A 27,882-nucleotide genomic window follows, 5' to 3' on the forward strand; every position below is an offset into this window, starting at 1 on the left:
CTTCTCTCGCTCCCCGAGTCCTCCGGCCGCCGCCTGCGCGCCTCAGTCTGGCCCCCTGCCCAGCGAAAATGGCTGCCGTACGCCGGGCCCGCAATTACTGCCGCTGCCTGGTGCGCTTCTCCGACCGAGAACTCTGCTAAGCCCCTCTGCAGCAAACAGGCAGGAGTAGACACCCGGACACCCAATACCCCTCACCAGAGGGGGCGGTGTAGAGGGGGCGCGGAGAGCCCCTCGACCGCGGGCGACCGCCCCGCCAGCATGGTAACCTGAGGAGGGGGCACGGGAGTAAACTGGAGGGCGGGAGCGGTGTTCGGGGCGGGGGGCAGGCCTGGGGAAAGCCGCGAGAGAACAAAAAGGGGAGACTGGGAGGAGTGGGAGATGCACGGCCGCCCCCATTACAGGAGCACCTGGCCAGAGAGTGGAGGCGGTGCCCAGCTCTGACCGCTCCCCAGGCTTCCTTCCTGCTGATTCCCCCCATGCCGCGCGAGGAGGGGACAGGATTTGCTAGACAGACGATAAAACGCTTCTTCTAGACCGACTGAGGATATTGAGCCAGTGAGCATTGAAGGGAGCAGTCGTAGCGTCTGAAATAGGGGAAGAACCTTGGCATGCGGAGACACTTGTTGATTGCTCCCCCTAGGGAAAGCTGTGCCCGTTGAGAAGCCGTTCCGGCCCCTTAAGGAGGCCTGGGTTTAGGACGCACCTGCCCCGTGAGGCGTCAGTGCCTTGGGGATGTGTTGACAGGCGGTCTTGGCAGCGTGAAGTTGGAGGTATTGTGTCTCACTTCACAGCAGTGAGGGCCCGAGCAGCGGCAGTGCTCTCCAAATGAGGGGACTCAGCTAAGCTCCAAGAGTTTGGCAGCGCCAATTCCCTGGGACTGTTGCATGCTGGAATATGTAGTTTTTGCCCTATGCGTTTTTTTTTTTTTGTGTGTGTGCAAGTTAAATGCCTCTCTTTGACTTCGAGATCTGAGATACCAACCTCTGGCCAGGGTTGAATGTCAAGGATGAAATGATCCAGGGATAGATTAACCAGTAAGCAAGGTACTGCCTTGTGGCTCAGTGGTTAAACTGCTCGGCTGGTAACTTAAAGGTCAGCGTTGGAACCCATCAGCTGCTCTGTGGGAGAAAGATGTGGCAGTCTGCTTCCTTAAAGATTTAGAGCCTTGGAAACCCTTTGGGGTAGTTCTGTTCTATAGGGTCACTATGAGTTGGAATTGACTTCATGGCTGTGGGTTTGGTTTTTTTGAGGGATTTTAAGATCTGCACGGGCTTACTTGTGTTTAGTTACTAATCTGTAGTGAACAGTTTCACATGGTTTTCACCACATCAAGAAAAACAGGAGAAATTGTGCACTACAGATTAGGAAGTAAGGGTACCTTGCTTATTGGGTAATCTGTCTGTGTCTGATACGAAACTAATTAGTTCATAGTAGACACTCAGATTATTTATTGAATAAATGAAAGGTTGAATTTTTAAATTTAATCTGTGCATTGCAGTGAATTACTTAATGTGGCCCTTCTAGCCATAGTCTTTGTAACTCCCATCAGGTGACTGGGTGGGACTATGCAAATGAGGTGCTAGTGGCCCACTGAGGAGATTGGATAGTTTGCTAATAATGTAAATAAGATGCATGGCACCCTTGTGGGGGTGGGACCATGCAAATAAGGTGTATGGAACCCTAACAGTGGATTGTTCAGTTTTTGCTATCCCACTGGGCTTAAGGGGAGACACGAGGGGGAGAGAGAGAGAGACGGGAGATGTAACACAGAAAACAGAACGGGGGCGGGGGTGGAGCGGGGCTGTAACCAGAAGATGGAGGCAGCAGTACCAGAAGGGAGAGGGAGAACTGTTACACCAGAGACAGCAAGAAATGGTGGCAGCAGGACAAGAGCAAGAGAGCTGAGCGCCTTTGGGCAGGAGGCTTCCTGGCAGAGTGGGGTGCCTCTGGGCATTAATTAGCGGAGCTAAAAGAGCTTTGTAACACTTGCCCGAGGTGCCAAGGGCCAGAGAGAGGCCTGCCTGCAGCACGGCTTAGAAGAGGCTGCCCTGATGGAAGTACTGTATCCTAAACTGAGCATTCCTGAACCTGAATTGTAACCATTCCTTCCCTAATAAACCGCAGAACTGAGTGTATGGTCTGTGAGTTCTGTGTGGCCATTGCAGAACCTAGCAGAGAAGTAAAGTGTGCCATGGGAGGGACAGTAGGTGTCAGAATTGGTAAAAAGGCTGAAGGGTGGAGTCATGTCTGACCTCCACCTCATAGGAATCAGCCTTGGGCTGTGGATACTGATAATGATTCTTCCCCTTATGAAATTAGAGGAGATCAGAGGCTGCCACCAAGCCATTTTTACACTCTGGAAGTAGAAAAAGCACTCGTTGACTTTGCCCCTAAACTTTCACAAGTAATTCTCTGACCAGGATTAAGCACTTAATCTTATAATTAACCCCATCTGTGAAACAGGAGTAAATGATGAATACATGAGTTATTCAAATGAAAGGTGATGATTAGGTCAAACTCTTATGAAAAAATAAATGATAAAATTATAATCTCTGGGGAACAGCTGAGTTCTACTCATTTCAAGTGTTATTTGATTTGATAAAAGTATAATAAAACCCCACATTTGATAGTTTGTTAGTATTTTTGTGGTTATATTTAAACTGTCAAAAATCAAAATAATAATGAATTAGAACTCTGTTACAACAGGGAGCTCAGGGGAGAAGAAAAATGAATAGAAGTAGCCAAGTGAGGAAGGAGGAAAAGGCATTCCATATGGAGAGAGCATGGGAAGCCCTTGAAATAAAGCAGTTTAGTATGACTGCTAGCAAGAGTTAGAAGGCTAAATAAGAGCCTTGAAAGTTATCCTGGGGAACTCAAGTCTTCTCTCATTAGCTGTACTTAATAGTTAACGGTAATAAATTAGACTCTTATTTGAGAAGAAAGAAATACACTTCTCAGTGGGATCTATAAGTTCTAAGTCCTTTATTACTGTAAAACCTGTGAAAGACAGAACTTGTGTAAGATGGAAACCTGTCAGAGAAGGAAAAGTTAGATATTTTCCACTAATAAAGAGCAATAGAAAAATGGTAAGACTGCATCCTGTCAAAGGCGGAAAACTTGTGAGACCCAGAAAAAACAAGGCAGTCCTGTCGAGTTCCAGCTCTCACAGGTTTCACTGTATATATTTTGACTACTAATGATGTTCCTAGTAAGAAAAGCTTCCAGCTTAAAGAGACTCAAAAAAGTACACTTGACAGTATTTTAAGTGATTACATCTTCTGGTAAGCTCAATTTTCTGGAAATTCTTCTGTGTTCTTGGCCTCATTTATTTATTCATTGATTTAGCCTTTATAGTGTACCAAGCACTGTACCATGTCCTAACTAGTGTAAGCTGTAAAGGCACTTCTGCTTTGAGCCTGGTTGCCAGAGATAAGATAGGAAACAAGACTGACTTATGTTGAGCTGTAAAATAGTGGAAGTATATGTGGTTGCTGCATTCAAAAGATTTGTGGTAACATGAACAGTTTTGCCCTGGAAATAAACTTCTCAAGTAAAATTTTCAGCTTACCGTCAGTTTGTGGCTTACCATCTTTAGAACTAGCAAAGTTAAGTAGGCTTTATTATTTTATTTCTGGCTACTGTCAAGGTCATTTCCCTGATTGCCACATTTCTTCATAGAACATGTTAAATGTTGAGCAAGTTCAGTTTGCCAGTAAGTCTATTAACAGATTTATCTGAGGGAACATTTCCTTTTCACTGGGTGGTAGGATTCTGTTTAATTTAGTAAACATTTATTGAGAATAAAAGGATAAAATGAAGGAGTCTGACCTGAGACCTCTTTTAAGCCCCAAGCCATGCACAGTAATTCCACTCCAGCTTTATACTACTTTAAGCCAATCTAATATATAAAAATCTGGATTTATAAAAGAGATAAAATAGAAGGGCTTCTTTACAAAAGCACTCACTATTGCATGTCTTTGACTAAAGAGCTTTTCTAGTGCATTTAAAATATTAAACAGACCAAAGTCATATATTCACATAGAACACATAGAATAGCATGCCAGTTTTGTAAAAGGAGGAGGTACATTTAAGTATGGATTATTGTCTTTTAAGTGATCAGTGAAGCAAAATCCATCAGTTGAACTCTATACCACAACTAAATGTTTTGGATTTTTTTAACAGACTACCAAAACGTTTCAAACTGGAGCCTAGTGTATCAGATTTTACCTGATTGGAATCACTAAATTTACCTGCTGAGAAGATATCTAGAGAGAAGTAACTATATACTTCCTTGGCATGAAACCTACAGTATTTTCTGTTTTGGTAATTGCTGAAATTTATGAACACTAAAATTATTTGGGCTTGGTTTTTTGTTTTGTTTTACCTCAGTTGGACTCAAACACTTACGTTTGGAACATCTGCTGTAACACTTTGGCAACTGCATTTCAAAACATTTCCTGCTGGGAAATATAACATTACCTGTAAGGTAGTCTTCCTCCTTCTGGAAAAAAAAAACAAACAACCAACCTATGACTCCTTATCTAATCAAACCTCTCTAGATCCAGCTACAGTTTACAGGAAATAAGAAGACAAAAGGAACATATTTACTAACACCTCGGCAAAATCCAGACAGTGGGAGACTACAGAAAAAAATGACCTGGTTCATCAGCAAATAAATCACAAGAAAAAAAGCAAGTGAGAGGAGAGGAAACGTTTAAATTACAATAGAGTTAAGAGATATATCAACCAGATGCAATATGTGAACCTTATTTGAATCTTGATTGCACAAACTGTAAAATATATGTATTTTACACATACAACATTTTGAGAAATTGGTAATATTAATACTGTCTGACTAGGTATTTGATAGCAAAGCATTATTTTTTACATTGATAATTATTGAAGTGGAGTCATGGGTACTTGAGGGTTAATTTACCATTCCTTTTAATATGTTTAAATGTTTTTCTTAGTAAAAGTTAAAAAATTCACACTTCTTTTGTGGTAGAATTAAAAAAGAAAACCAAAGGCCCAAATCCTTTTTTCTGTATTTTAATGTTGAGGAAAAAATATATATAATCTTTAACAACTGATAGAACTTTCAGTTTCTTAGAGATTTACTTTGATAATGCATTTCACTGCTCTAAGCAGTCAAAAATGCATTCAACCAATGAAAAATTGGTGTATGTAGTAGACGAGGATCAACTTCGGTGAAGGGAAGGACAAAACACAATTCAGGGGACGTCTGTACAACTGGACCGAAGCAAAAGCTAAGAAGTTTCCTGGACACATCCAAACACTTTGAGAGAGAGAGTAGCTGGGGCTGGGGCCTGGGAACCATAGTTTTGGGGAACATCTAGGTCAATTGGCATAACAAAGTTTATTAAGAAAATATTCTGCATCCCACTTTGGTGAGTGGCGTCTGGGGTCTTACAAGCTTGCGAGCAGCCATCTAAGATACATCAGTTGGTCCCATCCCACTTACAGCAAAGGAGAATGAAGAAAACCAAAGACATAAGGAAAATATTAGCCTAAAGGACCACATGAACTAGAGACTCCACCAGCCTGAGACCAGAACTAGATGGTGCCCAGCTACCACCGATGACCACCCTGACAGGAAACACAACAAAGAGTCCCAGACAGAGCAGGAGAAAAACGTAGAACAGAACTCAAATTCAAGTAAAAAGACAAGACTTGGTGGTCTGACAGAGACTGGAGGAACCCTTGGAACTATGGCCCCCAGACACATGGTTAACCCAGAACTGAAACCATTCCTGAAGCCCACTCTTCAGACAAAGATCAGACAGAACTGTAAAACAAAAAGTAATGCACGTGAGGAATGTGCTGCTTAGTTCAATCAGATACATGAGACCAAATGGGCAGCTCCTGTCCAAAAGCAGGATGAGAAGGCAGGAGGGGACAGGAACTGATCGAATGGACACAGGGAACCTGGGATGGGAAAACGGAGTGTGCTGTCACATTGTGGGAATTGCAACTTATGTCACAAAGCAGTATGTGTGTAAATTTTGGTATGAGAAATTAACTTGAGCTGTAAACTTTCATCTGAAGCACAATTTAAAAAAAATATTGGTTATGTTTTGCTGTGTATATTCTCAATAGCAACAAAATGAATAAAATTTGGGGGGAAAAGCCAGGAGAAAATGAGCTCCTTGGAATCCAAAGGAGGCGAATTTCAGGAAGGAGATGATGGTTAATGAGTCAGTGGCACACAGAAAAGGGTGCCTCAGATAACTGCTGACTTTAGCAAGAAGGGGTGGTGGGTCAGGAGCCATGTTAAAATTGGTTGAGAAGTGAATGGGAGGGAGGGAAAGGAGACAAGGCCAGTAGGTCCCAACCTAGGGTCTGCCAACAGGTGCTGGGCTGGTTCACCTGGGGAGTTTGTCAAAAATACAGATCCCTGGAGCCAGCAGACCTGGGTTTGAGACCTAGCTCTGCTTCTTAATAGTTATGTAAACTAGGGCAAGTTTCGTACAGTTTCATTAACCGTTAACTATAAGTCATACTACCTATAATATAGGGTTCTTGAAAAGACTGAACTAGTTAATGAATGAAGCATAAAAAAAATGCATTAAACTAGAAGAAAAACTGAAAATAATTTATTATAGATTATCAGTAAATAGTTAATGTGATGTGTATTGATGAAGGAGTTGGCTCCATTTATACCATTACGTTAATCATATCAAATGATTTATGAATAGTAATGAGCTTCGAATGATATTTTCTATAAGATTTGATTTTTAGATGAACAGATACTGATGTTAAATTTTGAGGGGAAGATGTTAAGATTCACAGTGATATTAATACTGTGTTTTGAAAGAGAGGATATGCTTTTCAGACTCATTTTTCTTTAGAAATAAATAGTAAGGTCCCAGATGCAATCTAGAGCCCTGCTACTCAAAGTGAGGTGCTCAAACTTGACATTATGGTACTAAATAGCAAGTAGCTGATAGGAGATGTAGGTTACAAAAGGAAATTAGTGATTGCAAATTCTTGAACATTATTTTGGTTTTCTTTTCTTTAGGCAGAAGCTGAGGAAGACTGTCACTCTGAGTCTGTCAGAGCAGAAGATGATGAAAAGGAAAGCCCAGCTGAAACAGATCTGCAGGCATGTTTCTTAAATTGTATATTCTTCTTTCCTTGCTTTCCATGCATACACAGAGATTGGTCATAATTATGAAGATTTGTGGGTTTTTGTTTGCATTGAATTAACTTTATTTTCTTACCAGTTTATAAAATACTGAAATTATAACTATGTTTTAGATTTCTTTTTCTGTAAAAAGAAATATCAATCATTGCTGACTTGTAGCTTGATATATGGGTTTAAAGTATTCAAACCAAAGCCCATAACCTTAAAGAAAAGATTGACAGATTTGATACCTGTAAGTTTAAGATCTCTGTATATAACAAGAGGTATCATAAAGAGAAACAGTCACCCAGAAACACTGTTCACCACATATGGACAGAGGATTGATATCTTCAATATACAGAGCTTTCTTATGGGTTACTAAGAGTAACACATAATAGAAAGATATGAATGGACAGTCAGTGGAAAAAATAATATAAATGACTATTAAACATTTGAAGAAATTAGTCTCATTAGTAATGAAGAAAAGCTGTGGTTGTGCAATGGTTAAGTACTCAGCTGCTAACCAAAAGTTTGGTGCTTCGAACCCACCAGCTGCTCTGTGGAAGAAAGACCTGACTATCTGTTCCCATAAAGATTACAGCCAAGAAAACCGGATGGGACAGTTCTCTGTCACATGGGGTCCCTATGAGTTGAAATCTATTTGACAGTACCTAACAACAATAATGAAAAAAATACAAATTAAGTCTACAATGGATATTTTTAAAAAATAATCAGGTTAGTGAATAATGCTCATTGCTATCCAGGTTGTGAAGACCTGATGCAGTATACATGAAAGCATAAATTGCTGTAATTTTTCTGGAGGGTAGACTGGCAATATGTGTCAAAATGGAAAACATACATTCTCTTTTATCCAGCAATTCTGCTTCTGGAAAGTTGATCCTAAATAATGGGGAAAGTGAGTAAATTTACTTGTACAAAGATGTTTATTATGGCATTGCTTACATGGCAAAATGGAATGCAACCTGAATATATATCACTCGTATTAATTAATGGGAGTCCTGGTGGTGCAGTGGTTAAGGGTTTGGCTGCTAACCAAAAGGTTGGCAGTTCAAATCCACCAGCTGCTCCTTGGAAACCATATGGAGCAGTTCTACTCTGTTGTATAGGGTCACTGTGAGTCGGAATCAGCTCAGTGGCCACAGGTTTGGTTTGGGTTTTTGTGTTAATTAATGATGCATTCAGTGAAATACACTGCAGCCACTTAAAAGGTTGAGGTCAATTTTTATACATTGAAAAATATTCTCTGTAATTAGTTGAGTGTGTCTCACTTATTTTTTTAATTTTTTTTTTTTTTGTCTCACTTATTTAAAAAAAAAGTTGTCTTCAAGTCAACTTACTGTGACCCTATGTGCTGCAGAGTAGGCTCCATAGGGTTTTCATGGCTGGGACCTTTCAGAAGCAGATCACCAGGTCTTACTTCCAAGGAGCCTCTGAGTGGTTTCGAACTGACAACCTTTCGGTTAGAAGCTGAGCACTTAACCATTTGTACCACCCGGGGACTTACTTAACGTATAAGCTTTCTAATATTCGTTTATTTGGAATACATCATCTAGTCGATGGTGCGAGTGCTGCTAAAGATTCTGTAGATCAGAAATGTGTGTGTTGTGTGTTAGAGGAGGGAGGGTGTGAACGGTGTACAGAATGTATTGACAAGTTATTTCTAAAATTTTATATCTATGTATCTTTTAATTTGTATTTTATACGTGCTGTCTTTTTTAAGCCAAGAATAATATACACATTACTGTTAGCAGTGGCCTGCTTTGGGAAGAAGGCTATCCTGAGTTCCCTGGGAAGGCAGCTCTGAGGTGGAGATTATCATGCAGGAGGTTTATTAGGGAATTAACCCAGTCAGGTTCTCTAGATAAGCCGAACCAGCGAGATTCATAAATATATTTATAGATTTAAAAAAAAAACCAAACCCGTTGCATCGAGTTGATTCCAACTCATAGCGACCCTGTAGGACAGAGTAGAACTGCTCCGTAGGGTTTCCAAGGAGCGACTGGTGGATTTGAACTGCTGACCTTTTGGTTAGCAGTCGTCGCTCTTAACCACTGTGCTACCAGGGCTCTATATGTATAGATAGATAACCATATTTTTATGCAGATAATGCACGACTTCTCCCTTCGTTTGCCAACTGTGCCTTCCCCCCCACCGCAAAGTATTTTTCTAAGTGCCACTATGCCGATTTTGTTTTACATGTTGCTATAAAAATGTTAGCATAGCATGCTTACAAAAATACCTCACGGGGTGCGGTTGGCAAACAAACATAGAAGGTGCACGTTATTTGCATAAAAATACAGTAGATATATAGATATAAAGATACATACATAGAGATTAATTTACTTCAAGGAATTGTAAGGGGCTGGCGAGTCCAAAATCTGTAGATCAGGCAACAGACTGGAGACTACTGCAGGCTTACATCCTAACCTCCGTAGGTCAGGTGACAGGAAAAGTGAGGTGAGAATTCTGCCAAAATAATATTTTTATAGTCTAGAGGTAGAACACATCCTAGGGAAACTGTTTTTGCTCTTAATAGGTCTTCAGCTTATTAATTGATTATATTACTTGTGATTACATTACGTTAGATGTAAAGTTATTACATTACAGTATTGAAGGTGATCTGTTTTACTTAAGGTGAACTGATTTAATCTCATGTAACTACTCCATAATTAGCAACTAGACTAGTATTTGGCCAGACGACCGGGAGCTATACCCTAGCCGAGTTGACACAGACAATTAACCAATACAAGTGTGCTCTTGGAATCAACACCTGTGGAAGGAAGGGAAGGAAGCAGGAGTGGGTAGAGGGAGAGGTTAAGTTGCAATGCCATCTAAATGGAATGCTTTAGCTGATGCTGTGGGGAGTTCACAGATGGAATAACCCTTCAGAGTTGGCCTGAATTACAGTGAAAGGGCCAGGCCTTGAGCAGTCATTGGGTAGGGGTCACGTGGGAAGGTGCTGTGATCTTGCTGAGGGAGTGCTCTTAGGCTGAGGCAACAGCCAAAGAGGCTGCCCACTGAGGGCTGTTATTCAGTAACACTTCCAGCATTGGGGTGATAAGTTCTTCATTCCTGAAGGGGGATTTGGGCAGCACATCAGAGCTCACCACACTTTCTGTATTTTTAAATGATATGTATTAGAAAAACAAATCCTTTTTTAGTAAAAGAATATTTATTAAAAGAAAGACATTGGGCTCACCTGCAGAGTTTTTAGCAGCGCTCTTAATGTCTACTAGATGATTCATTCCAAATAAATATTTAAAAGCTTATGAATTCATCCCTAAGTGATGGCCTGTATTTTAATTCTAATTAAAATTTGATGTGCCAATACCATTAGCCTTTTGAGGTGTTTTGTTGTTGTGTGTTGTCTATTCCAACATCATAGTGACCCCATGTGACAGAGTAGAGCTTCCCCATAGGGTTTCCAAGGAGCAGATTGCCAGGTCTCTTCTCCCATGGAGCTGCTGGTGGGTTCAAATTGCCGACCTTTCGGTTAGCCGCCGAGCGCTTAACCGTTGTACCACCAGGGCTCCTTTTTTGAAGTATAGACAAACTTACTTTAGGCTTTGGCTTTTAGGCAAATTTTTATTATTTCTTTAAAGTTTTAAGCAGAAAATTATTTTAAAAGGTAATAGGTGTTTAAAGGGTTTTAATTTAGTAATTTAAAAAGAGTGTTTTTTGGTCTTAGAATTTCTAATAAGTATATAAATGGAAATACATGTCAGACATATTGATAAATTGCTCCAGAGTTGAGCAATTGAGTCCTAAAATACTTTTCTCCCCTTAGGCGCAACTCCAGATGTTCCGAGCTCAGTGGATGTTTGAGCTTGCCCCCGGCGTAGGCTCTAGCAGTTTAGAAACTCGACCTTGCAGAGGCTCAGCAAGAGGCTCTTTACTGAAAGCAGATACCAAAGGAAAGCAAGAACTGGCAAAAGAGGAAAAGTTAAGTATTATGGACATTGCTGCCTCAAACATGCATCTACTGAAAGTGACAGCTGATGACGGCTCACACTGCCTCACGAGCTTTAAAACTTACCAGGGAGTCTGTCTAACCATAGTCTCCCTTGTAATAAATTTTACCCCCCACGTAAAAATTTTAATTGGCATAAATAAGGAACCATTATAGTTGTTCTGTGATAATATGAGTACATAACTTGTAAAATCACTATTTTTCTCATCTGGAAGAATTTTGACAAGTATGCCAGTTTATACACCTCTCCCTCACTGCCACTGCGTCTGGCTACTTCAGATGATACTACTACTCTGCATGGCTTCTTTCCTGTGGGTGCACTATCTTCCAGCTCTTCATCACACTGTCTTCTGTCAATTTATAGACCCCTGAGATTCAGTTGGTCTCTAAAAGCTGGATGCCTCTGAATTTATTAACTGAACCCCAAAAAGGGAGGAAGAAAAGTTCAGATGTTAGTACCTTTTCCAAAAGTTTTAACTTAATGCAATATTTTATTATATTTTGAGTTGAACACATTTACAATTATTTCATTAATGTGTTATTTTCTTGGTCATCTAGTGCTGCTATAACGGAAATACCGCAAGTGGATGGCTTTAACAAAGAGAAGTTTATTCTCTCACAGTCCAGTAGGCTAGAAGTCCAGATTCAGGGCATCAGCTCCAGGGAAGTCTTTTTGTCTCTGTCGGCTCTGGAGGAAGGTCTCGGAGTCTCCCCTTGGTCTGGGAGCATCTCAGTGCAGGAACCTCAGGTCCAAAGGACGAAGTCTGCTCCCGGCAATGCTTTCTTGGTGGTGTGAGGTCCCCATGTCTCTCTGCTCCCTTCTCTGTTTCATATCTCAAAACAGATCGGCTTAAGACACTATCTAATCTTGTAGATCTTATCAGTATAACTGTCGCTAATCCATCTTATTACATCATAGCGATAGGATTTACAACCTGTAAGGAAATCACATCAGATGACAAAATGGTAGACAGTCATACAGTGCTGGGAATCATGACCCAGCCAAGGTGACAGATATTTTGGGGGGACACAATTCAATCCATGACAGTTAAATTTCCTAATTTTGGAAAGTTTTGAAAGTTCTTACACTGAAAAAATTTTGAATGCTGCCTTATCGTTCACCTCTTTCCTCATACTTCTTCATGTGAAATAGGCACAGGACACTTCCCACTTTTCATTATTCTCCTATTCCATAGAGACTGACATCCTCACATCATCAGATTGTGGGTTTTGTTTACAAATAATTTGCTATTAAGTAAGCGACATTACTGTGATAACTAAAAACTTCCAGTTTTAACTTTCTATTTTGAAATAAAATTCACAGGTACAGAGAAGTCCCCTACACCCTTTACCCAGCCTTTCCTGATGGTAGTATCTTGTATAACTGTAGTACAATATCAAAACCAGGAAATAGATGTTTTTACAATCCATAGAGCTTATTCAGATTTTCCCACTCTTACAAGCACTCATTTTTGTCTGTGTGTGTATATAGTTCTAGGCAGTTTTATCCCATGTGTAGCTTTGTGTAACCACCAGGATGATCAAGATACAAAACTGTTACATCACCACAAGGCTCCCTCATGCTGCTATACCTTTAGAGTTATACTCACCCCTCTCCACCTCCCAGTTCCTAACCCTGGCAACCACTAATCTGTTCTCCAGCTTTATGATTTTGATATTCCAAGACTGTTGTATAAATGAAATCATATATAACCATTTGAGGTTGACTTTTTAACTCAGCATAATTTGAGGTCCATCCCAGGTGTGTATATCAAGTTTTTTCCTTTTTATTGCTGAACAGTTTTCCATGATATGGGTGTTCCCCAGTTTGTTTATCCATTAACTTGTTGAAGGACATTTGGGTTGTTTCCAGTTTTTGGCTATTACAAAAGAGCTGCTGTGAACATTCATGTATAGGTTTTTGTGTGAACATAAGTTTTCATTTCTCTGGGATAAATGCCCAAGAGTGCAATTGCTGGGTTGTATGGTAAGTGCATGTTTGGTTTTAAAAAAAACTGCCAGACTGATTTCCAAAGTGGCCGTACCATTTTACGTTCCCACCAGCAATGTATGAGTGATCAGTTTCTCTGCATTTGGTGTTATCATTACTTCTTAATTTTAGCCATTCAGGTAGATGTGTAGTGATATCTCATTGTAGTTTTAATTTGCATTTCCCTAATGGCTAATGATGTTGGACATCTTTTCGTATGTGTTTACCATCTGTGTATCTTCTTTGTGAAATATCAGTTCATGTCTTTTTTAATTGAATTGCTTGTTTTTTACTGTTGAGTTCTGAGAGTTCTTTATATAATTTAAATAAAATATATGTTGGATATATGATTTTTTAGATATGTGGTTTGCAAATATTTTCTCCCAGTTTGTAGCTTGTCTTTCCTTCTCTTAACCAGGTCTTTTGCAAAGCAAAAGTTTTTAATTTTCATGAGGTCCAGTTTATCAGTTTTTGCTTTTATAGATCGTCCTTTTGTTATCATGTATAAGAACACTGCCTAGTCCTAGTTCCCAAAGGTTTTCATCTATGTTTTTTCGAAAAGTTTTACATTTAAGTCTGTGATTCATTTTGAGTTAATTTTTGTGTAAGATGAGAGGCTTAAGCCAAGGCTCATGCTTTTGCCCATGGATGTCTAATCATTCCAGCACCATTTGTTGAAAAGTATATCCTTTTGTCATCCATAATCGTTTTTATACAGATTTTCAGATTATCTTTCATGGTTTATTTTTATAGGCTCGAGAACTCTTCCTAAAAGCAGTAGAAGAAGAACAAAATGGAGCTCTCTATGAAGGTAAGAAGTCAAGGCCCAGGATCATAGTATATTTCTGAATAACAACTCTTTGTTGCTGAATATATATATATATATTTTACTAGAATGTAACTGGTATGTTCAGTCTCCGTGTATTTGGGGAAAAAAATTTTTTTAAATAAAAACTAAAAATTGTATTTCCGTATAACCTGTCTCTTTCCCAAAAATAATGCCTAGAAACATCATCATCTTGGTAGGATGAGTAAAAGAACTTTTCTCTAAGTTTTAGTATTTAGTAATTCTTCATTAATAAAGCCTTAGAAGTGTCGTTACTCATTGTAAAATAGGACATGGCCCTTTTATCGGTGAAAATTGCTTCAGAGGAGGGGAATATAAAGGAAAGGTTGAGGAACAATAGAGTTTTTTTTTTACGTTCTGATTTAGTTTTTACTAAAGGAGTACCGTTCTGCTTTGTCTCTTTTATTGACCCAGTAGAAATAGATGACAGAGTGATGGGACCGTTTACTGTATTAGGTTTATAATTATGCTTTCATTATGTGATACTAAAGTTAATAATAATTGGGGCATGGGAAAAATACTTGTACTTGAATCACTTGAAAATGCACCCCAGGATAACATTATTCAGAATTACTGTGTTTATTTAAAAGTTTCTTATAGGGATATTTTTACTCTCAGATTTTTAAAGTGCCCAATTGGTGAAGTCCCTTTGCAATCTTTATTAATTTTTGAGATTCCCATCTCCATTTAGTATACAGTGATTTACTCAGAGTAATAGAACATGGCAGAATGTATTGAATTGAATAGACTTCATCCAAGGGAAAAAGAACTAGTCAGCTTATCTAGCCCCTACTTCTACTGGTATATTTCTGTAGGGGAGATTATTAAATATTAATTGCTCTGAACCACCTGGCCAGAAGATTTCTAAAAAACAGTTCTTAAAAGGGAAATAAATAAGAGGCAGGTGGGCTAAAGGAAGTTGAATTTGAACCATAAATTCCCAAAAGATTATTCTTTTTGTTCCACCCAGTAGGAAGCATTTGATTTTCCTCAAGTCTCTGTCCACGAAAGAAAAGTTTGCTTAGAAGTGTTTTTGTTAGGGCTGCAGCAATTGCATTTTCAAAGTCCAAAGAAAGACAACCACATAAGATAATTTCTGAAAATACATACGAGGGTGAGGAAAAAACATTGGGAGGGCTAGAACAGTAAAAATACAACAGCTTAAGCTTCTGTAACATGTTAGCGTTAGAATAAAGAAAATTTATTTCTGAGCAGTAAGGTTTAGAAATTTGTTTGTTCACTGAACTGTTGTTGCATGTAGAAAAAGGGAATTTGGCTGTTTGTAAAGAAGGTTACCAAATTAACCACAGTTAAAGGTAGACAAAGGAAATGACAAAAATGTGTGGTCATAGCTAATTTAGCTTTATTTCTTCTTTTAGCCATCAAGTTTTATCGTAGGGCTATGCAACTTGTACCTGATATAGAATTCAAGATTACTTATACCCGGTCTCCAGATGGTGATGGCGTTGGAAACAGCTAGTGCGTATATCATTTGATAGACAGTAATGCATAGAGCGTGTTAAAGTTCAGCGTCTTTGCCCTGTTGACTCTTAACGTGATTATCAGATGGTGCTAATTCTTTTAAGTTATATACTGTTTAGTAGATCCTTGTTTATAAAGTTGTAGAAAATTTTTAATTAGGGAAATTTTAAGATTAAATTGTAGCAATACAAATTTTAAACATACAACAACAAATAAGGCAATGAAGGAGTTTGTAATAAAAGCAATGATTATTAAAAGAAGAAAGGACACATCTCAACTTTCTGCAACTTTTTGGAAATAGAAAGTATTAAAATGTAATTAAGCCAAAGTTAGTAAAAAATTAATAAAGGTTGAAATTGGGTGTTGGGTACATGGGATTTCATTACACTAATCTCTATTTGTGTATGTTTGAGACTTTACATATAAAAGGAGCTTTCAATTTTTTTTTTAGGGACATGTTGAACTATAACAAGACTTTGTTTATTAAGGTATGTAGGTAGAATGTTATTTAAACTATAACATTTGGTTAAAAGCACAGGTGCAGGATGTAAACATTCCTAAGAGAAATCAATGGTTTCATTATATAGATGCCACTTGCATCAAAGTCATAAATAGCAATGATGATTTTCTATGTACGAAGATCAAGAGAACATATTTTTAAGCCAATACTTTTGATGCTATTTGCAGGACAATTATAAAATTGTTCTGGCTTAATCTCTATATCCGCAAAAGCCCAATTTGCTGATATTAGAAGGGAAGGGAGGCTGTACCCATGAGAAAATGCCAGGTTCAAAATGATCAACACATAGAAAAATAGTTTTGGTAATAAGATATTAACTATATTACTATATTACCTTAAGGATCCCTGGTGGCACAGTGGTTAAGTGCTTGCTAACCAGGAGGTCAGCAATTCGAACCCTAGCTGCTCCACAGGAGAAAGATGTGGCAGTCTGCTTCTGTAAAGATTACAACCTTGGAAACCCTATGGGGCAGTTCTCCTCTGTCCTATAGGGTAGCTATGAATGGAAATCGAGTCTACGGCAGTAATATTACCTTGGTCATGAAGTAATTAACTTAACAAGTTACCTTTACCGATAGTTTATTCTTGTTGCCAATATTTTTTAACTACATATAGTGTTAACACTTAAGTTTTAGATAAGCCATATTAAAAAGCATCCCAGTGAAGTCAGTATTAATTGCCTGTTTGAACTTTTCAGCTAATGTTTGTTCACCAAATTAGATTTAACACTGTGACGTAGGTCATACTCAAATCATTTGGGCTTTTGCTAAGCCTTGTTTAATTTTGGCTAGAGTCATTTAGAGCTACCTCTTAGCCAGTTTCATAAAGAGGTGCCAGGTGCTGTTAAGATTGGTTGTACTTAATGAGAAACTTTTGTTCTGTAAACTTTCATCTAAAGTGAGAATAGCAGCACAACTGGAAGAACGTAACTGTTGTCACTGAATTGTGCATGTAGAAAATTTTGAAATGGTGTATCTTTGGCTGTGTATATTTTCACAAAAAAAAAAAGGTCGAGAAGGGACAGTGTTGACATGTGGTGGGGTTGTTAACCAATGTCATAAAACAATATGTGTACTGACTATTTAAGGAGAAACTATTTGTTGTGTAAACCTTCACTTAAAGTACAATTAAAAAAAAAGAAACCTAAAACAAAACAAAAAAGATTGGTTGTACCAAAACATTAAAGAAGCATTTCTTTTTCTCTGCTATCCCTTTATACAAACCCAAATGCTGTGAAAGTTCTTTAAAGATACAGTGACTTTTTTCTTATCAGATCTGGTTAAACCCCCAAAAAGTTTCTTTGCCTTCTTCCGTAGAATGTTTGTAGAGTCCCATTGAGGCCATCTAGCATCATCAAAACTTGCCCTTTGTTGTATCATAAAAAGCTCTTCTTGGTTTTCTAACTATTATTCTCATCCAAGCTAAAGTCTGATCATCTTTAAAGTTAACTCCAGCAAAAATGGAATGTGCAGATATTTCCTAGGATTTACACTTTTGATTATATTGGTAGATGATTTGTGGACCCTGTTAAGATTTTCCAAATTATGTTTTTTCTCTCTAAAACTAGAGTAGTAAGTTAAGGAACATCTGTTAGAAAATGCCTGGTATGTAAATACCTCAGATGACACATGTACATTTGATGTGTATCCAACTAGAATGAATTAAGTTCACGTAAAAGGATTTATCCACATAAATTATCTGCATTTGAAATTACCTTTTTCACTAACTCATGAAATTTCTACTTTATAATAAAACTAATTAGTTAAATCTCAGTACCTAATTCCAGTAGTAATTAAAATTTCTGAAGCTTTTTTCTTCAAAAAACCTGGTATCATACTTTCTTGCAAGGCACGATAAACTTATCACTTCAAATAATAAAAGTAAAGTAGTAGGAAAGTTTGCTTTTTAGATCACTTCTTTCCAAAACACTTAAAAGTTTCTAAGTTGTGTGTTTGTAGATTGAGGCACTTAATTTATCCACCTCCCATCTTTTTTCAGCATTGAAGATAATGATGATAGCAAGATGGCAGATCTTTTGTCCTACTTCCAGCAGCAACTCACATTTCAGGAGTCTGTGCTCAAACTATGTCAGCCTGAACTTGAGAGCGGTCAGACTCACATATCAGGTTTGAATTCTTGGTTATTATAACTCAGTGAGAGATACTTTAACCTTAGATTTAAAATTTTCAAACTTATCACGTCAGACTATTAGCCAGATAATTGCTGCTTTACTTCAGAATATGGTGGGAGGTCTAGTTATAATTACTGTTTGTATAAACAAATAAGCTTTTTAAAATCTGAAGTAGAGCAGGGTTTGTAGTGCAGTTGTTCAAGGATACCGTATTTTCCAGTGAACATCTAAGAGAGTGAGTCCAAGTTGCTAAGGCAGACCTAAGAAATTTGGAGAAATAGTGATATCAACCGGCATTGCAGGCAAATTGGACAGTAAGTCCTGAGATAGGCTGAATGTTTAAAAAATGAACGTATTTTCTTTTCATGTGTTAAATATTATTTAATTAGTTATGGGATTTTTAAGAACTAGAGGACAATTGACAATTTTCAAGGAGATGAAAAGTTTTCAGTGTTAACAAATGCAATATGAATCACACACAAATATATAGTAGACTTTTCTAACTTTTCATAGTTTTTATATCTTGATAGTAAAACGATCTTGAGAGGGAAAGGGTGTTTTATAAAAATAGCTTCAGGTCTGTTCTATACTAAAAAAAAAAAGTTATTTATGACTTCATGTTAGGAACCATTATTACTACTGAGTAGTTAAATACATTCATGCTGTAGCTTAGAGCGGTACTGAGGATATGATTTATAAATTTCTACAAATGGGTAAAGACATCTTCACTGAGAACGTGGCTGTTACAGTACAATGCCTTATGGGAGGGAGAGTCATTGGAAGGATGATTTTCTTTTGCAGTGCTGCCGATGGAGGTCCTCATGTATATCTTCCGATGGGTGGTGTCTAGTGACTTAGACCTCAGATCATTAGAGCAGTTGTCACTGGTGTGCAGAGGATTCTATATCTGTGCCAGGTACTTAACTTTTTTTAAATAACTCAGACAGTGGTGAAAAGGAGGATTATGATCTTTTGCCATCGGTTGTTCATTTTGATAAATAAGTGGTAATAATTTAAATTTAGATTGCATCCTGGGATGCCCTTCTAACTCAGACCTGAAGCCACTCCCAAAGCTTACCTTTCAGCCAAGGATTAGACAGGCCTATAAAACAGTAACACGTGTGAGGAAATTGCTTCTTAGATCAATCAAGTATATGAGACCAAATGGGCAACACCTGCCCCAAAGCAAAGACGAGAAGGCAGGAAGGGACAGGAAAACTGGATGAATGGAAATGAGGAACCCAGGGTGGAAAGGGGGAGACACAAGACACATTGCGGGGATTACAACCAGTATCACAAAACAATTTGTGTAAATTTTTTAATGAGAAACTAATTCGCTCTGTAAACTTTGATCTAAGGCACAATTTATAAAGAAGAAGAAAACAATTTAGATTACACTAGAATTTTCCTTTGGCCCATTAAAAATTATCGTATACTTTTAAAGTCTTAGTATCTGAGAATAATAGTAGCTTAGTATAAAATCGTTGGACACTAGCCATCTTTCGTGAGTATCTTAAAATATGCTTAGTCTTTAGTATCTAGAATATAGCTGTAATTTTTAAAATTCAGACGCATTATTTTAGATAATTAATTTCATTTGGAGTCTTCTATTTGGGGTAACATATTTGAATTGCTGGAGGTTGAACCCTTTGTTTTTGGTGATTCTATACGCTGTTTTATTTAACTATTACCTATTAAGCCCTGAGTGGATTGCCACCAACCTATTGAAATAAAGGTCTCTGGTACTGTTACTCCTTTAACTTTTTAAACTATACATGAGAAAACATTATAAGGAAGGAATTAAGAAAGAAAATTTTCAGTGATAAAACTTCTGTGTTGTAAAATAGAGCAATTACTAAAAGAAAAAAAATTTACTCATTCCAATATAAATTTGTAGTCTGGCACCCATATAAGTAGTTTCCATTTCTTCAAAACTGACTTTTTAGTTGTAGACAGAGTCAAAATTTTTTTTTTTAGCTATGTCAGAATCATGTCAATTGTCAATACGTTTTTTAACCTCATAACAAAGTCTTGTCGGTGCTTCGTTTAAAATATATCTCCAGTCTGATCATTTCACCAGTTCTACAACTACCATCCTGCTCCAGCCACCATTATGTCTGGTCTGGATTACTGCAGTGTTGTCCTACATGGTCTCCTGTTTCCACTCTTCCACCCCTAGAGTATATTCTCCATTAACCACTAGAGTGATCTTTTCAAAACGTAAATCAGATTATGTCACTCAGTCTTAGTTATCTAGTGCTGCTATAACAGAAATACCAGAAATTGATAGCTTTAACAAACAGAAATTTCCCTTATCACAGTTTAGGAGGCTAGAAGTCTGAATTCAGGGTGCCAGCTCTAGGGAAAGGTTTTATCTGTTGGCTCTGGAGGAAGGTCCTTGTCTCCTCTACTTCTGTTTCCTGGTCCCTTGGAGAGCTCCATGTGTCTTGGCATTTATCTTACCCCATCTCTCCTCTGTTCTCTTGTTTAATCTCTTTTATATCTGAAAAGATATTGACTTAAGACACACCCTAAACTGATTCTGTCTCATTAACATAACAAAGACAACCCATTCGCAAATGGAATTATAACCACAGGCATAGAGGTTAGGATTTACAACACATTTTTGGGGGACACAATTCAATCCATAACACTCCCATGCTCAAAACCCTCCAACAGCATCCATCCCACTTAAATAGCCAATCCTACCAGTGGCCTGCAAGATGCTACCTCTTCTGCTCCTTGCTCTCTCTCAAATCCTGTTGTCTACCCTTTGCTTCAACCTGTGATCCTTCTCGCTCTTTGTTGTACTCGCCAGACATACTTCTGCCGTAGGGCCTTGCAGTGCTGTGGCTTCTGCCCATCACTGTGGTCACTTTCCAGAGAACCCTTTCTTGGCCACCCTGTCTGAAATAGTCTCTGTTTACCCAGCACCATCATCACTGTCCCCTTACCCTGCTTTGTCTGTCTGTGTGTTTGCTTGTTTTTGCACTGAGCACATTACCTAAAACTTTTCTGTCTCTTTGTTGTCTTGTTTGTGTTTGCTTTCTCGTTAGTAACAGCAGGGCCTTTGCCTTGTTCATCAGTGTATGTCCCCAGGGTCCAGAACAGTGCCTGGCAAGTGCTCAGCAAATACTTGCTGAATAAAAGGTGACTGATAGCAAAAATATTTATGACTGCATACAAGGACTTAGCCTTTTATGTACAGATTGTTGTACTTTTATTACCTAGAGACCCTGAAATATGGCGTTTGGCCTGCTTGAAAGTTTGGGGCAGAGGCTGTATTAAACTCGTTCCGTACACATCCTGGAGAGAGATGTTTTTAGAAAGGCCTCGTGTTCGATTCGATGGTAAGTTGAGCAATGATTGATTTATAATGCTGATTTTGATAAATACACAATTTTAATGGACTTAAGTAATAACACATTTAAGGGAAACCACAATAAAAGTAAAGCTGGGAACGTGATAGCCATTTTAAAAGTTTTTTATTTTTTATGATTTCACTTTTTAAAAAATCATTTCTTTTTTACAGGTGTGTATATCAGCAAAACGACATACATTCGCCAAGGAGAACAGTCTCTTGATGGTTTCTATAGAGCCTGGCACCAAGTGGAATATTACAGGTACAACTGTAGTAAACTGAGTGAGTGAAAAATTCTCTCTCTCCAAGTATTAGTTAGTTAACATTTGTTCTTTGTTCTTTTTGCATTTGTGTATAAAATGGCCCTCAGTATTTTTATCATAGGAACTGTACTCAAAGAACGAACAGGTTAATATAAATTTATTTAATTCCCCCTAGCCTCTAAATCTTAAAAGTATATTTTACATTTTAGAGTTTTCCTTGTCTTTTCCTTTAGTGTACTCATTTACCTTTTCAAATAACAAATAGACTTTTATTCAGCCTTATTGTTCATTAAATGTTATTGGAAATAAGTGGACTTTTTTTTAACCACTGTGTGTTATCATTAGAGCTCACTTTTGTTTGACATTAATTAGTGCTTTAGGAAAAGCACACAGAACTAGAATAGAGCAATATTTAATCTATTTTTATTTAGTGAATGAAAAGTTCAACAGTTCCCTCTAAGGAAGATAATGAAATGTCTTTAGTTCTTTATGGCCAATTTCACAGGTTTTTCAGTCACATTTACAGTCATGTGTCACTTAACATCCACAATATGTTCTATGAAATAGGATGTTACGTGATCTGGACGTTGTGTGGACACCATATTATATACAGGCAGTCCCCAGGTTACTAACATCGGACTTACGTACAACCCATAGTTACGAACCAACCCCCGTAAAGCCTGTTATTAAAAATTAAGAGATGTACAATGGTTTGTAATAACAAACGAGTGCCTGGCAGCACAGTCGCTTTGTATACAAGAGATAGATACACGTTGCTCACAGGAAGCTGTTGTGTTTACTAAGTCCGGTTATGTCCACTGTGTCCCGTTCTCCAGTCAAGATTTCTGAATTTATGGGACCATGGATGTGTATGCAGTTGGGTGTTTCCTGAATGGACAGTATGTGGAGCGTGACTGTATTTTAATGATGTTTTGCTAATTCTTTAACCCATGGTATTTCCATTTTGATTTCACAGCTGTGAATAGGTTTACGTATTGATAAATGAGGACATGTTTTATATTTTATGTGTGTGTGGTGTTTTTTGGGGTTCTCTTTCTTTTTACACAGGTATATAAGATTCTTTCCTGATGGCCATGTGATGATGTTAACAACCCCTGAGGAGCCCCAGTCTATTGTTCCTCGTTTAAGAACTAAGAATACCAGGTATTATTTTTCTATACTTTCTTATTCAGTCCACATTTTAGATGGTTAGCCCAACACTTCCCTGGTTTTAATACTGAATGACTGAAAAAGCAATGTTGGGGGCACTTGTTAAAAATAAAGATTCATGACCTTCTCCATAGAGAATCTACTTTGGTAGATCTTTGCAGCCTTGGAATGTATGCATTGTTTACTCACATCCTAGCTAATTCTTTTTTAGGAGAGTTGAGTAAACACTGAGATAACCCATTACTTCTTGGATTACTTAAATCCATATAATAACTGGTCAGTAGACTTAGATTTAAAGTGTATTTTTTCTTTTTTAGAACTGATGCAATTCTGCTGGGCCATTATCGCTTGTCACAAGATACAGACAATCAGACCAAAGTATTTGCTGTGATAACTAAGAAAAAAGAAGAAGTGAGTATGCCATTCCCTTCTTAGTTTAAGACTCTATTCATTCAAGCATTCTTGATTAGAAAACATTTAAAAATACTACTTTATTATTTATACTATTACACAAAATGTATGTTGATTTATCTCTGAAGAGAGCTGGGGAGTTTTCTAAACTGGTTATTTTTGTTGCATTAGCTTGTTTATTTTTCTCTAAATGATTTTTTTTTTTTTTTTCTGGTTCAGTTTTTTTAATCCATGAAAATGTAAAACCAAAATTTTCTGTAAAATAACTACTAAAATTATATCCGATTCCTTTTTGCTCTTCTTGTTTTGAATCATAGAGGGTTTCCCTTGTAAATTAGCTGATACAAATAATTCTTTCACAAATATATTCTTATAGAGAACTTCAGTTTATACAGGAAATAAGCTAAAGTATGATAATTTTTTTCTCCCTGTTCTTGCCAGGAAGAAAATGCCAGAAAATACAATTACTGATATTATTACATTCTAGAGTGCATTAAACGCTCTTAACAGATTGAGGGCGGTATTTTTTTCCACAGCCTTTCTCCATGTGTACTTTTTCAGTCCTGGTTAAAAACTAGTTGTGAGGGAGTTGACATAAATACTTGCCTGTTGCTTTTAAAATTACCCTTACAGTACAGTTTTTTTAAAGATATTTTCCTTGTATTAAACCCCCCTCTCTTCCCTAGCATCATGTATATTGAGATAGTAAGGACAGGATTTCATCTCTGAGTGGTATCACCTAGTAGCCATCTGTTGCTGGCTTCTCAGGCTCTCTGGCAGACTCTTGGAACTTGGGGCAGCAGTCTGATTGGTGGAAAAAAGTCGCTGTGACTGTGACCTTGGCCGTGTGTTTCCTAAGATCAAAATTGGGGAAAGTGTGAGGCCCTAGCTGTGTAGGTTTTATCTAATAAAACAGAGTTTAGGAACTCAAATGTACACTGCCAGTTTCCTCTTTAGGATAAGATATAATGAAACCAATCATAGTGTTTACATTTTTGTATTTTCAGCAGTAGTATTTGCAGAAGTGTGACAGTGATGATCCTTTTCACATCAATTCCTACCTGTTGCCTGTTATACTATTATTGCAAATGATAAGCTATACTCTGTGCTTTTTCCGCAGCCTCCACCAAATTATCACTTTTATTCTTTAAAAAAAAATCACTGTTGCTAATAGAAAGAAGTACTAGGCTTAGAGATAGGAGACAAAAGTTTTAACTTCCATCTCTGCTACCAACTGCTGTGTAACTTTGGTTAACTCATTTGACTTCCCTGGGTCTTAAATGGGAAATACTGTGATCATATTTAACACATGAGTGGTTGTGGTTAATTGAGATGATAATGACGGGGAAAGCCTTCCGCGTTTGTATAGTACTTAATGGTTTTCAAGGCACTTTCATACACATTCCCATGTGATAGCCAAGGCACCTCTTTACTGTGTGCAGATACTCTATTACTATTGGTGTCACTCTTACGTAAGTGAGGGTTCATTACAGCTTATGAACCTTTTCCTTCACAGAAACCACTTGACTACAAATACAGGTATTTTCGTCGTGTCCCTGTACAAGAAGCAGATCAGAGTTTTCATGTGGGCCTGCAGCTGTGTTCCAGCAGCCACCAGAGGTTCAACAAACTTATCTGGATGCATCATTCTTGTCACATTACCTACAAGTAGGTGAATAGGCTAAAAATGCTAAGGTTACAGACTCAATCAGTACATCATTCACATCAGGCGTAGGAAATTCTCAGGTATGATTTGAATTCCTCTGTCAACATTGCATTACAAAGCAAAGCCACAGTGTAATGCTACTACAAACCAAGAAGATGGCCGAAGTGAAAAAGACTAAGCATAGGTTAGGAAGTGAAGCAGCTGGAGCTCGCACAGTGCCAAAGGGAATGTAATTGGTGTAACCACTTTGGAAATGAAAACAGCCTTCCATGAGTAGAATGGTACTCAGCCAACTTAAGCTGTCCAAGCATCACTTATTTAAGGCATTTATAAAATACCAGCTCATTTTTCTTCTCTAGTGTTTCAGTCTTAACATTTTTTACTTTACTTCCACTTGATGAGACTCAGGGATTGCATACTGATTTTAATAAATTTATAATTAGGGAAGTGAGTATGGTAAAAATGTAATCTCATATGTTCCAAAACCAAATATATTAGGTGGTTCCTTTTTAAAACTCTTTGGTCTATGAGATAGGATTTACCTGTATGAAACAATGACCAAGGAATGTGAGTGAGAAAGGAGGAGTATACAAATAAGTAAAATAAGAAAGGAATTGGGGAAGTGAAATATCAGTTAGCATGGATATTGAAGTTAGCTGTTAGGTTTGAAAGAATATTGGTGTTTGACTGAGAGCTCTTTGTTCCCATTGAACCCAGAATTCTGAGAGACAGGTTTTGAGGTCAGCTTCCATAACCTACTTCACAACCTTGAACACATTGTTCAAAACTTTCTTGGTCACGTTTCTACCTTACAAATCACTTTTCCCCACTCACTTGGAAGGTCCTGACATCTGAGAAAGAAGCTTTCTTTCTTCTCAGGCTTACCTGCCAGTCCTGTTGTCTGCTTTTTGTTTGTTTCTGGTGCAGTGGAATTCTTTTCCCTTTTTAAAGAAAGAAGCCATATTCAGAAGTAGAACAAAGCAAATGGATAATAGCTATAGTTCATGCATAACCAATTAGGAAAGCATTATGTTATCATGTTCTCGGAGGAAAAAAGGACATTATGATTAGACGTCATTTGTAGCTGCTAGTGATTGCATTGACTTCTGGAAGTGTTCATAAAGTCATTTGAATTTTCTGTATTTATTTCTCTATTTGGGAAAAAGATTAAGTAAAGGCTTTGATAGTATAATTCATCACCAGCTTCTGCACTGCCTCTAATTATGCTATTGATGATGCGACCAGGAAATTATTAAACTGTATTCTAGGAATAGAATAAGAAGCCCTGGAGGCACAGGGATTAAGGTGGGCTGCTAACTGAAAGGTCGGAGGTTTGAACCCACCAGCCACTCCATGTGGGAGAAAAATGTGGCAGTCTGCTTCCGTAAAGCTTACAGCCTTGGAAACCCTCTGGGGCATTTCTACTCTGTCCAGTTCTATTCTGTCCTATAGGGGTGCTATGAGTTGGAATCAACTTGACAGCAACGGGTTTTCTGTATCCTAGGAATATAATTGGTATAGTCTTTCTGAAACACATTTTGACAAGGGTCTTAAAAAAGTCTATAAATTTTGGCTTAGAAATTTCACTTTCAGGAGTCTGTTTGGAGGGCATAATAAAAAAAAATCACAACATTATTTTCAGTTGCCAAATATTGGAAGCAACCTAAATTTCCAAAAGGAGGAATAATTAAGTAGATTGTGGTATAAACAGACAGTGAAATATTATTCTTCGTGTCTGAAGAATATTTAATCGATGTGGTGAAATGCACATGCCATAATGTGAAGTGAAAAAAGCAGGGTTACTGATAGAGTATGATCTTAGTAGCAAAGCTGGATAAGAGATTCAAGTGCTCGGAAGGAACGCTGAGGAGTTCCTGGGTGACACAAGCAGTTAAGTGCTTGGCTGCTAAACAAAAGGTTGGAGGTTTGAGTCCACCCAGGGGTACCTTGTAAGAAATGCTTGGCAACCCACTTCCGAAAATCAGCTATTAAGAACCCTACAGAGTACAGTTCTATTCTGACACAAATGGGGCCGCCATAAATTGGAATAGACTCATTATATCTTTATAAATTTTACATTTTTTTTTTTTACAAATAATGTTTATATTATTTAGGATTTACTAAGATAAGTTAAAGATAAAAGACTAAAGCATAAAATAACGTGCTCCCAAAAGAAACAATGCAAGGATTTTCAGTGAGTAGATATTTCTGTGTAGCTAGTACTTCTGTTTCATTCCAGATCAACGGGTGAGACTGCAGTCACTGCTTTTGAGATTGACAAGATGTACACCCCCTTGTTCTTCGCCAGAGTGAGGAGCTATACCGCGTTCTCAGAAAGGCCTCTGTAGAGCTTCGCTTCCAGTCCTCTGTTACTGTTGCATGAATAAAAGTACATAGAGCAAAAGCACCTAAGTTATAAATGTACAGATATATGTATATATATGGAGTTGGAACTTATTTTAAATTGTTGGGGTTCTTTTAAGAAGAGTCTAAATTGATTATTTTTTTTATTTAAAGGGATAGTTAATTCTTGGGGTGTTTTGTTTTAAAATTAAGATTATAAGTTGTTTAAGTACATTTATGTTGGGAAAACCTTAATATGAGGTGTAAATCATGCCCTTTTTCAAGCAGATTTATGAGCAGACTTCTATCGAGTAAGTCTTCTACCTGACTGTCCTAATATTTAAACACATCAGGGAAAAGCTCCACTGGATAAACATTTATCTCACGCATGACACTGCACTCAAGGCTCAAAATGTGAAAACCTGCTCTGCATTGGTTTGAAACTGTTTGACCAATAAAAATCATAAATAAATGTTTTCTTTCAAGACAATATATTTGGGTGGCCTTTTAAAGATGTCGGAATAGTTAAAAGATAATCAGTCCTAGAGTAGCCAGTGAAGGCT

The 27,882-nt window shown here is 37.7% G+C and overlaps 1 protein-coding gene across 1 annotated transcript; it reads left to right on the forward strand.

Annotated features, from left to right (window-relative positions):
* On the forward strand, window positions 1-27,791 carry FBXO9 (F-box protein 9). Its single transcript, XM_023742663.1, has 13 exons — window positions 1-261; window positions 7,040-7,123; window positions 10,953-11,108; window positions 13,879-13,936; window positions 15,352-15,451; window positions 17,973-18,100; window positions 18,907-19,021; window positions 21,337-21,455; window positions 21,638-21,728; window positions 22,798-22,893; window positions 23,217-23,310; window positions 24,827-24,978; window positions 27,216-27,791. The coding sequence occupies exons 1-13, from the start codon at window positions 259-261 to the stop codon at window positions 27,322-27,324; spliced, it is 1,305 nt and encodes a 434-aa protein (XP_023598431.1). The 5' UTR covers window positions 1-258; the 3' UTR covers window positions 27,325-27,791.
* The last annotated feature ends 91 nt before the right edge of the window (window positions 27,792-27,882 follow it).

The sequence above is a fragment of the Trichechus manatus genome, unplaced genomic scaffold (assembly GCF_000243295.1).
Source record: "Trichechus manatus latirostris isolate Lorelei unplaced genomic scaffold, TriManLat1.0 scaffold00215, whole genome shotgun sequence".
NCBI classification, from domain to species: Eukaryota; Metazoa; Chordata; class Mammalia; order Sirenia; family Trichechidae; genus Trichechus; species Trichechus manatus.